At 34.1% G+C, this 12,456-nt stretch overlaps 1 protein-coding gene across 2 annotated transcripts; it reads left to right on the top strand.

Annotated features, from left to right (window-relative positions):
• Positions 1 to 1,004: 1,004 nt before the first annotated feature.
• On the top strand, positions 1,005 to 11,647 carry LOC110705360. 2 transcript variants are annotated; one of them, XM_021883208.1, is made up of 12 exons: positions 1,005 to 1,400; positions 1,494 to 1,542; positions 1,630 to 1,678; positions 2,582 to 2,652; positions 3,084 to 3,142; positions 3,320 to 3,418; positions 4,227 to 4,284; positions 6,855 to 6,991; positions 7,084 to 7,140; positions 9,929 to 10,026; positions 10,461 to 10,672; positions 11,220 to 11,647. In XM_021883208.1, exons 1-12 carry the CDS (start codon positions 1,365 to 1,367, stop codon positions 11,267 to 11,269), a joined length of 975 nt encoding a protein of 324 aa, XP_021738900.1. In that variant the 5' UTR covers positions 1,005 to 1,364; the 3' UTR covers positions 11,270 to 11,647. The 2 variants fall into 2 exon arrangements, with proteins under 2 accessions (XP_021738900.1, XP_021738898.1); XM_021883206.1 differs by having other exon boundaries at positions 1,011 to 1,400; positions 11,211 to 11,647.
• Positions 11,648 to 12,456: the final 809 nt, after the last annotated feature.

The following is a 12,456-nucleotide window of genomic DNA, read 5'->3' as shown; positions in this document are numbered from 1 at the left end:
AATTTGAAAATATTAAGTCAAACTTTTGGCCATCTGCTTTTATTATGTCAACCTTTTGATTATTTCTAAACACGTCAACCTCGTAATAACATTAATTTATATTACGTTTTTTTACCGGTGACTGGATAAGCCCTTAATAATTTCTAAAATTTGAAATAAAAAAATGAATTAACATTTTTAAACCAAAAAAAATAAAAGTTAGCATTTAATAATGCCAACTAATTAACTCTACTCGTACTCTTATAGTCTTATCCAAACTAACAATCTCCCTTATTATCCACGCTTCCTATAATCTTCATTTTTCAACTCCATTAAACTCACATACTCCATTATTCCTTTCTCTTCCTATCAAACCCACTACCCACCATCATCGCTGCTCACTCATATCCGCGCACGCTCACACTAGCAAACCCCACCATCGTTGCCTAAAAACCACCTCAGCCACTCCACGACCACCCCACCACCTCTTTTTCCATAATCCTCTTGGAATCACACTCTAATACTCTCAATTAAATTAGCGGTCTTCAATAGCATTCACTTTGGAGCAATTTTAAGTATGTGGATTGTCTATTCATATTGATTTAAGGGGATTAACATCAAATACAAGCACTATTTGTACATATAAAGAGGTTTTGTGATCAAACTAATTCTCTACCTTCAAACTAGTTCGACTATATATATATGGTTCTTGTAAATTTTTGACTGGCGATAGCAAATACAAGAATTAAACAATTGAAGAGTTAAAGTTCTTGGGAATGAAGAGGAAGAGTGGAGAAGATGAAGTAAGAATTGAAAGAGGAAATATGGGGAAGAAGAACAAAGAAGAAGGATGGAAAAAGGTGGAATAGAAAGTAGGATAAAAAATGGGAAATTTGAAAAAAATTAGTCTTTTTTTTACCTCCATACAAGCAATTAACCTATTTTTGCAAGTCATTTTTTATTTTCACGTAATAAAAATTAATGCTACTACAAGATTGACGTGTTCAGAAATAATTAAAAGGTTGACGTAATAAAAGCGGACGGCCAAAAGGTTGACTTAATATTTACAAATTTTCCTTGGGAATTTCCCTATTAAAACTTCTTACTAATTTAACTAATATTACGAGTTTAGACCGAACTTGTTCAACAATATTTTTTTTTGTTTGGATATAAACAATTTTGAAGTAATTGATTTAGTGGATCACAAATTTCCAAAATAATTGTAATTTACCTCCAAATCCAAATCTCCTACCCTCCTTGAATCAATTGAGCAATTAACAAATAGCAGAGCTGAGCTCAGCCCTAATTTTGTTTTTTCAAATCCCTAATTGAAAACCCCTGCATCTCCAGAAATTCCTCTAATTTCGGTCAAGGAAACCCTAATTATGGTCGATCAAAACCCTTATTCAATGGGAGAATCGGTAACTTCCGTCGTTGCACTGAGCTTGCTTTCCCCTAATTCTTTCAATTTGGGTGTTTTTCTTGCTGAATTTTATTTGAATTTTTATTTGCAGAATTTTATTCATGATGAAGAAATTCGGCTTGATACGATCAAAGCTAGATGTAATTTTCTGTAATTTAAACTCAATTTTGTTTACGATTGATGAAATGTATGAGTTTTTAAATGGTTTTTTTTTGGCATTGTTACAGTTAGAAATGTCATGAAAAGGCATGCTGAATTGACAGAGCGTCTTTCGAGGTATGAATTATTTCGATTTCGATTACCTTTGAATGGGGATAGATGGTTAAGAAGTTAATTGCAGGTTTTGTGCAATGAAAACAAGCTTCTAATTATGGCATTCTCAAAATTTTGTTGTTAACTTTTGTGCTCCACTGCTCCTTTATCATAAATGACTTGTATTTGATCAAATAATTGGAAAAATGGATTCATTCTTTCATGGCATCAAGTCGGTTTGTATATAACTGTATAATTTTACAGAGGATATTAGCTTCATAATTGTCAATAAAAACTTTTACTTGATCAGTTCATGTCTCGTATGCTAACAGCTGGGGTGAGTGCTATTTGATCCTGATGACATTTGCTGTCATCCATACCCTCGAGCACGAGTTCTATGCTGTCTGCTTGTAATTAAATCCAATTGCAACTAGTTTTCATCATGGCACTCCCTGATGTTTTAAAGAAAATCATTGTTCTATGCAAACACTTGTATATAACTATATGTGAGATGTGCGCCTAGTGTTTGTACAGTAAGACGTACCAAATAACGTCATATAGTTTGTGTAAAGACTTGCGTAATATGTTCCTCTTAAAGCCACTAGTTGGCCTTTTACAGAGGATAACTACTTTACATGAATGTTTTGGCTACTAGCTAGCGGAGTATTTGGTTACAATCATAGCAAATTGTTATTCTATTGTTCATACTATAATATATTTCATCTGCAATAAGCCAATAACATTTGCTGTATATCACAAAAAAGTTAACATAAGTAGAAAGTTGTGATTCTCAGTTCTTCAGATTTCTCTGTAAACATATTGGGACAGAGGGAATGGTTTAGCTGGTTATTTGGATTTGACAGTCTTTTGTTGATAATTTTGTTGTGTAAAAATAGCTTCTAACTGGAGTTTTTGATTGTCTTGTAGGGATTCTGACAAAATGGTTTTTGATCGTTTGCAAAAAGAATTTGAAGCTGCACTAGCTTCTCAAACTCAAGGTATTTGGTTCATAATTATTAAGTCTGTGGGAATTTGGTGTCTTTCTGCCAGTCACACGCTTATCATAGAACTTGGCATAGGCATATAATTACGTATAATATGTTTGTTGAGCTTGCTCACTCTCTTTACCAATGATTACATTCATAAGTGTTTGACGAGCTGTTAAGAAATGTTCTTTACAATTTCAAATTGTGACATCATTTATACGCTGTACACCTTCACTTTGTCCCATGCCTAACTACGTCATGCCGTCACATACTGCTGTATTATGACTGCTAACACTTCCTTCGCTCTCATTTCTAATTTAAGGAAGTTAAATGGTACTCTGTATAAGATTATGCACTTTTCCTTCTTGTCATAGACACCAATGTTTGTCTAATGTATCTTTTTCCATTTGTCATATACTCCTATGTTTTGTATCGTATTGCAGAGATCTATCTGGAAGGTGAAGATTGGAATGATGGACTTTTAGCCACAATAAGAGAGAGGGTATGCCATGTGGATTCATGTTTTTGTATCGTTCTGTAAAGTTTTTATCTATTTATTTGTATGTCAAATAATGAACTTTTTTGTTTTAATGTTTCACCTCACTCTCTGTCACATACTTGCAATTGGTTGTGGTAATTGTTTTTTTTGTTTTTTATTTTTATTTTTTTCCCGTGTTAGGTTCACATGGAGGCAGATAGGAAGGCAACATCAGGGGATTCCAATATGGAGCTAGACTCTCCCTTGCTCGAAAAAATCACTTATAGGGTGGGAAGTAAGGTAATATCACCTATAGTCCAATTTTTAAGAACAGTGTCAATGGTAAGAGTCTTGATGGAACCAAGTATACAATGGTTTCTCTCTAAGTAATGTTGACTATTATGTGTTAGTATCTCTGCATGGAAATTTTCTCGTGACTTCAAGACCAATAGAGTATTTTTCAAGTATTTTAATAACAGCAGAAACGTATTAAAATCTGTCTTTAAGAAATGGGTCATGATCTGCTAAACTTGGTGTTAACATGTTTTTGATTTTGGATAAAATACTACTACAGTGACCTTATGCTGTTCTTATGGAACTCTCACTTCATATGGAACTTACTACCATACATCCTTGGCTTTCTGAATTATTAAGTTAGAAAATTGTTCTTTTGCATGGAATAGTCTTGTGATCCCTGATTCCACAAAATACTGAAGTGAGTGGGCATAATGGGGGGATCTGATCCTAGAAATGGTGGCTTCAACATGCGGGGTGCAAAACCCTCATCTTGAGTATTGCATTGCTTGAAATCTAAGTGGCTTGGAAGTTCTATTATTTAGGTTAATGTATACATTGGCTACACGACACAGCATTTACATCAATTGAACTTTATGTTCTTGACTAATGAATGCATATGCATATTATATTATATTATTACGCTGTAGAATGACAATTGGGTGGATGTCATGTCAAAATTATAATCATAATCCAAATTTTGAGCTAAATTTTGAGCTAGTCTTTTTAGTTGATATTTCCAGCTTTTTTCTGGGTGAAGTGTCTGATTTAATGTCAATACTATATAGTAAATTTTAATTTACTCGTTGTACAGGTTATATGTTGTTTGGAAGGTGCAAGGATTGGTATACAGTATGAAACATCGTTTGCTGGTAATTTAAAAGTCCTTGATGCTGTTTGTTATCACCGTGAAATATTACTTGTTACATTTTGTACCCGGTTTTGAATCTATTGTGACTCATGTGATTGAACAAATGCCCTTGGCATTGGTGATTTTGATAGTTTTGTCAATAGTTAACTGGATGAGAAATAGTAACACACTAACACAACTGTTCTTTATATGCAATTACTTAATTTGTTTGGCAGACTTGGGCTATGTTTGCTTCACCCTTTTCAGTTACTTATTCTTGTTAATCAAACCAGACCTCAAAAATGAAGCTTTTAGACATTGGCTCTTATATAATATCAGCTGGAGGTGTCTTTGCTCTATGGTCGGCTTTGCTTCTCTTGGCTTTTTAAACTGGTGCTTGCTTATGGTTCCTGTTGGTCTTTTTGAATCAATTCTTCAACTAAAAATCTGTTCAAGATGAGCTTCATGTGGCCACATCTCTTCATACCCTACCTATAGTAGGTATTATGCTGAGTAGCTGTGTTGCTTGCTTGTGTTTTGCTTCCTTAGTGAAATACAGACCAGAGGATCACTGAAGTGTATTGCTTAAGTTTTGATCTGGATAATTACATCTTTAAGCATTTCTGCTCCTGTACAAAAGAGGATGAAGGTCAGAGTGGTGTAGCTCCTGTTCAGTGGCTCATAAAGTTGGTTAAATCTTGCATCTAATCTATTCTAATCCATAAAGATAGCCAGAGCAGCATAGCATTGGATCTAAATTGGTTACTGCCATTACTCTTGGTATCTGACACATGAAGTTCCGGTTTTTATGAAGCTTCATTTAATTCGATCTTCTTCTCTTTTTTCTTTTTATCCTTGGGGTCTTAGGGCAGGATTATTATTTGGTAATCTGATGTGTGGGATTCCTTTATCTAGATATCTTTTCGACTAAATTCCTAAGAGTCAATTTAGGTTATGTTCAGTTTTGATCTATAATTTTCTGATTTGATCAGATTTTTTAGTTTGACTAAACTTTGACCTTATTTGTACACTTATCCGTAAAATTAAATCATATCAAATGAGATGTCAGTAGATTCATATTAATATGTACTTTCCAGATATGAAATTTTCATAATTTTTAATATCAAATTTTAAGATATTTAACATCAACTAAATGCTAATAAAAAGACAAGATCAGTTCACATCTAATTTGATTATTTCAGAAATAAGCTAATATCAACTTAAGTAAGTTGCACTATACATAGTTTAGTGGTAAGATAATCTGTACACGGAGAGTGCATTTCTTATGTTTTTTACCTATTTTTTTCTAAAAACTGTTTTTGAGAAAGCAAAACACTTCTAGAGCTCTGAGTTTCTTGACATAAGGGGATCAGTGAGATATGGTAAATGATTCTAATTCTTGCAATTTGTATTGCGTAACATGATAATGTTTGTTAGGGGAGCTTTACAATGGCATCAAAGTTCTTGTATTTGGTTGGTTTATCAAATTAAAGAAGCAAACTGAAGCAAGCTTGTAAGGGGGTTCACAAAGTGGTAGCAAGGTGGTATGGGGTTGGAACTTGGAACTCAATCTTTAATACCTTGTTTTTGGTTGTTAGGGAATGAATTTGTTCTTTATTTGATACCTTGAGGTGTGGTATGAGCCATACCCACCTACCCCCTTGGGTTTTTAAACCACATACCTTGTGGGTTTGAGGTATGGGCTTAGAAATAGAAATTTTCTTAAACAAACATTAGATATGGGTTTTACCCATTCTAGACCCATACCTAAAATCTACATTTCAAATGCCCTCTGAAGAGTTTAAGAGAATGGTACATCCAGCAAGCAGTAGGACAATTATGGTGATAACCAAAGTACAATTTATCTGGTAAAATATTCTGAATTTCATGCTTAAAAGCATGCACTCCCTTTGTCCCATACATATTGTAACATAGTGAAATAGCTCGCAGTTTGAAGAAATTGAAAAATATAGAGAGAAAAGTGGATGCCTTGGTGTAGGGCCTCATTCTAGATGAAAAGTAGAGAAAAAATCTTACCAAAAATGGTATGTTGTAAGCTAGTAGGGACATTTCAAATAGTTATTTGTAAAATCAAGGGACGGAGGAGTAGATGTGATCTATTATTGGACACAAAAACACTTCAGAAGGCGAGCTACTGTATTTGGATAAGATCTATATGGATCATAATGTCGCATATATCAGGACAAAAATCTTGTCATTGGAAAAGCCTATTTAATGCAAGGTGGCTAGAAGTCTTTTTCCTTGCTGAATCCTGGAAGTTTGTATAGGGCTAATGTTTTATTATTATCTAATTTATTAGATCATCTCTCTCATTTGCACATATGATCCTTTTTAGAATTATGATTTTCTTAAAGTCTTTTTATTCTATAAATTGAACATCATCTCTAATTCCTGGTATGTTAGCCTTCTTAGGTAGTATGTGGTTTTAAGAAGCATTTTTTTTTTGGTTTTCATTTTTATTACTATGTATGTGATATGTTTTGTGATTTTGAATGGTTGCTGGCTTGCTGTAAATTGAACTTGCATGTACTTGTAGATATTGTTTCACCATACTATATTCGATATGTGCAGGAGAGCCATGTGAACTGTATCATTGTGTGCTAGAGAGCAAGTCATTTCTGGAGAAGATGACTGTTTTAGAACACACCATTCCTTTCTTTCTGCCTATACGAGAAGCTGAAAATGATCTTCTCTCATCCAATGCAATGGTGAGGTTAGTTACCTTACCCTTGTGTATTTGCTTTGTAAATCCATACCTTATCTGCCTCTTCTGAGAAGAATTGTGTATATCCTGTTTCAGAAATTTATAGATCATGTTGGAGAACTGTTGCAGGCATATGTGGATAGGCGGGAGCAGGTAAATTTACCGTATTTTTCTGGTGTCTCCTGATTTAGAAGTCTGATTATGATATACTATGCTGCTTGTTTAGATTTCTTAATTAAGCCATATCTTTTTCCTCTTCTTTCGTTATCAACAAATTATGTCTATAATATTATCCTTGCCACTGCTATAATTCCTTTAATGAATTCTGGTATGAATAGCTACACTCTTTAGTGATTCCTTTTTTTTATGGATCCCATATTGGAAGTTGTAGAAAAATGCATAAGATGTTCACTGCCTTGCCTTTCCTTTATGGTGTAAATTCCTCTTGATATTTTGGCTAGGAAAGTCCTATTCCTCATTTTTTTTTTTTTTTTTTTTTTTTTTTTTTTTTTTTTTGGAGGGGGAGAGGGGGGGGGGTGGGGTTCTGGATCATGGAAGTCTTGTAGATGTGAGATTGAGAAAATGATTGATATGATGTGCATGACACAAGATACGTGGGACAATATATATAACAAAAGCTTGTGTAAAGTCGAATAGTAAAATCATCGACATTTGTCTGAGAGTTTGAGTTCTAGATTTTGTAGAGGTGATCAACATTGGCCCGGACCGCTAGCCCGACCCGAAAATAGGGCGGGTTTGGGCTAGCATAAAACAAATTTTAGTTAAAAGCCCGAACCCGGTCCGCGAAACCCGAAATCCCGCTACTTTTATACGGGTTTGGGCACGAGAAATTGTATTAAGGCCCGGCCTGGCCCGATTTTTGATCACCTCTAAGATTTTGTCATAGGGGGAGCTAAACAAGTGCTATCTCATGTTTGCTAAGGGTTGTATCTTGGATGGTTGGTGACTCTTTAGTCTTTACCTGGTGGTCTTTTTATGGATAGGTGAATTATAATTTTCTAAGGAGGTCTACATGCATACAAGACCTGAATTTGAAACCTCTCTGCCTCAACCATCTGTTTATTAATCCTGGAATGGATTTTTTTTTTTTTTTTTTTGTAAAAAATAATTTCTAAAAGCTGAATTGTAAGCTGGGTGGGTTGAGGAGTGAGGACTGATAGATAAGACATATTGCAGTTCAGCAACGATATCTCATTGTTTATGAGCGATGAAGAGCATGGGCAACAAAGAAGAAGTCCTCTAATTTTTTATTTTCTCCTTGCCTTTTTCTGAAACCTCATTTTTCTTGCGTCGACCTCATCTCCCACTTTACCTTCCTCTTCCTTCAAATCTTTGTAGCTGAAATTGAAATTCTTTAGTGAATGTGATATTGCAACATTTCAGTCAGATTATTGTTATGTTCTTGGTTGAATGGGTATCTCATGTAATATCCTGGACTTTCATTGGTAATACCTATGGTATCAGTGTCAACTTCCTTGCTCTGGTAGGTACATTTACTTCAGTAACTTTGGACAGATGGAAATTATGGATAGATCATAACATCTCAGTCTCCTTTTCTGGATCTCTCATCCCTCATTCTAGGCCTGCACTGCCAAAAATTGTCATAATTTACTTTTGCCAAAGATTGGGTCAAGTAGAGAACAGCCAACAAGAATAGACTTTTGTGTAGTGGATCAACTGCACTGAGGAAAAATTGTTATCTAAGGCAATCAGTTTGAAATATACTATTGGAAAGATTATTTGATCCTTGCACAGATTATCACTTTTTTATTTGATACCTCAAGTGGCACCTTTTGATGAGTGATAAATATCATACTTTGTATATTGTACCTCTCCATTATTGTTAACCGAAAAAATGTCAAAAGATTGATTGGGTGGAATATAAAATCACAAAATGTTGGGGGTGAAATTGGTGATTATATGTTTTGGTAAGTAATTTTCTCATGTGTCTATTTATAGATCTAGTTTAACTTATAAACAAATTGGATCATACGTAAGAGTTGTGGGTTTACCGTGGATCAGTGGACCACCAAACTACAAGGGGAGGAATTTTAAGTGAGAAACGTATGAGGATTTTTGTGTTATGAAGCTAGGCACTTTTAATTTGTTCTTTGGCTTCGTGAGAAAAATAAAGGCTGTGTTCTATGTTTTCTTTACCTTAATTATGTTTACTTATAAATGAAATATATTGTGTGGTGGTTTTTGGCACTTTTTATAAGTTCATTGGTTAGTTCAAGCCATTAGAGCGATGTTCTCTTCACCTTAATTTTGTTACTTACATGAGAAATATTTAATTAATTTTTAATAGTAATGATGATTAAATATGGTTGGAAACTATACATTGAAATTAGATTCCATGTGATTATGTTTTATTTATTTAGTTAATTTTTTCTTATAATTTTAAATTTATCTTGAAGATATGGACATATGGTCAAGTTCAATTAGACCAGGAGATCACATCTGACCATACCTTGAAAAATTCAGTTCATTTATTATATCACCTTATTTTATTTGAAAAGAATATAGCCTTAGTTGCAAATATCCAAAGTAATGGATCTGATAATCAATCCTCTTCTTGTATGTTTCATCCAATGATGGAAAAAGCAAAGCTTTTTCTCGCAGAGATACATGGAAGTAAAAGATAATGGAGAAAATCAAGTTTTTAAGCTGATTGCTGAATAGATTAAAGAAGACAATTTTAATTCTGTTTCACCTTCCTCACACTTACTCTACTACCTTATTTTGGTGCTAGGTGAGAAGAAGGGACGGGGTGGGGGTGATTTGCTTGTATGAGACTGAGTGTATTTTAGCTGTATGAATTTATGCCAGTGTGTCCTTTTTAGGAAAATTGTTTTGTTCAGAATTGTAATATGGTCCTATGTACTGATGATTATGATGGCGTTCTGAATTTGTCACATAGGTTCGTGTTATGAAAGAGTTATATGAGAATCAAATTGGAGATCTTTATCATAGTCTGCCTTATCATATGATCGAATTTGTACTGGAGGATTTTGAAAGGTAAGTACATTATGTTATTTTGAGTTCCTTTGGTAGAAGACTTAGTGAGTTGTTGCATCACACATTTATTGCTGTTTGGGGGGGGGGGGGTGGTTGATTCAGATACTTCTTTGTAGACAACTAATGCCTAGTTTTTTTTGTAGCTTTGTTTGAAGGTGCATGATTTCTAATTGTATGTGCAATTTTACCAAAAAAAAGTTTTTTTTTTTGTTGTGGGGGGGGGGGGGGGGGTTGCGTTTTCTGTTTGGTGGCCTTTATAACAGCTGAATGTTGGACCTCATGAGTTATTGTTTCTCGTCAACTTAATTAGTCTGAATTTAACTATTTGACTATGCTAAGCTATCGTATGCATATGAATAATCATGGGATTGCTGTTATCTTGCCATGTAATTTATGTTCTGACTACTATATTATGGTTGTGAATTTCCTCTCAGCACCAGGATCACCATCAGTCTTAAATATGCAGATTTGGTGTCTGTCCTTCCAACTCGAGTCAGAGTCATGGCTTGGCCATTGCACTCATCCAAGAAGGGCCTTGCTCCGGGTCCAATGAGCAGAAAGGGAAATGGAGCATTGCCAAATCATCTTATTCCCACGTGTCTATCTTATGCAGAAGATGCCCTGCGGATTTTTAGTTTACCCGAAGGTAATATTTTGGATTTTGAACTGAACAACTTTCAGTTTGAGCTGGTCGACAGATAATTATGTTTCGCAATCTTCATATATCTGAATTAAAGATATGCTACTAGTAGGCTAGTAGCTAGCTACTCAGTCCCTTCTGAATTGAAATGTTCTCTTTGTTTCAAACTTTCAACCCTTAATGAAGGATTCCCATTATTTCACCGATATAAAATTTTCAAAATGTCCTCTTTCTATCTTCTCTTCATCACTCCAACTAAATAGGGGTATGTGTAAATTATGACGATAATCTGTTATTATATTAGGAATTGTGAATTTTTTTCCTGACTTCCCAAAATAATATGCGTGACAATTTTTTCCAAACTACTAGGTTTCAATATTTGTGAAACCTGCTAAGAAGGAAAAGTTGCAGTTTTTTTTTAAATACTATATTAATTTTAATTTTTGACAAAAGTTTCAGTTTATTTGGAATGAAGGGTGGTGCATAAATCTTGCTATTGGCATTCTGTTAGGACTATGTTTTTCCTGACTATTGTTTTATTCAGCTTTTGCAGAAATTGTGTTGAACTTGCCACCTGCACTCCAGCAGATATTTTCTTCGTAGTTATCAATTGATCGAGATTTAGAAAGGTAGAGCCACACTAGTCCTTTGTAGGCAAAATTATGTCCAATGCGCTGCACTGTATAGTCTTTTATAGAAAATTTCAACTTCTCCGCGCAAGTAGCGCTATTGGCCTTTTGTTTCAGTTAATTAGTGTGTGTGTGTGTGTTTTTTTGGTGGTGGTTGGGGGGGGGGGGGTGATAATTGTGGATATACATCAATTTTATTTCAACTCTTTAATATGGTTATTGCATTATCTTTATTTTGTAATTTAAAAATTTGAAATTCCCTGGCTGTAGAAAACTAAACAGCTGTTTATCCGATTGTTTCTGATCTCTTGATTTTTACTGTCATGTTTAGTTCATTCGCATGGTTTTGAAACTGTTCATTTTGTGTATTTGATACTTTGTTGCATGATTGCCTGAGTTTCTTAGAATTTTAATTTCCTTCACATATTATCTATAACCATATAATATTGGGATAAAAACCTCTACTTCGTATGTTTTTGTGTAACTATTTTAGGATTACAACTGTTTTATCTATAACCATCCTACCTTGAAACTGGAATTCTGATGAGGTGATTAGAATAGGTAAACTTTCAACCGGCCAATTCAGTTTAAAACCGAGACGTGTTGTTATTGATGTTTTTAAGTTACTTCAGCTAAATTGTTAGCTTACTTGGTCTAATCTCTTTATTAAAATGTGTACCATTGGCCGATTTTACACATTAAAAACCAGAGCTGTCATATTAAAACAATGTGCTTATTATGTTCTCTCTTCTATCATAAGGATTGGTAACTTTCAGGGTCAATATACGGTATACACAAAAAACTGGTACGTATTATTTTTGTAAAATTTGATACAGTTTACACTATCATGCCAGATTTTACCCTGCTATTCCCTCTGATTCCAGAGTATTACCAAACTTTTGTAAAAGACTAAAATTTGTAAAAGACTAAACTTCACTCATACTGGCCTCAGAGGCAGGCTTGGCCTCAAGGCCTTGCAATAAATACACCATCTGAGTTTATGATCATATCAGAAGAAAAGATAGGGAAATAGAAATATGAATAGAAATTTTATACAATGCTAACTTTTGCTAACAAAATTTAGACATGTTACTTTCACATTTTAGAGCCATGTTTGGTAAGAATGGTAACTGACTTTTTATTTAGCCTAAAAAAAATGTT

This window comes from Chenopodium quinoa, unplaced genomic scaffold (assembly GCF_001683475.1).
Source record: "Chenopodium quinoa cultivar QQ74 unplaced genomic scaffold, ASM168347v1, whole genome shotgun sequence".
In the NCBI taxonomy this organism is placed as follows: Eukaryota; Viridiplantae; Streptophyta; class Magnoliopsida; order Caryophyllales; family Amaranthaceae; genus Chenopodium; species Chenopodium quinoa.
This window is presented reverse-complemented; position numbering and strand designations above follow the sequence as displayed.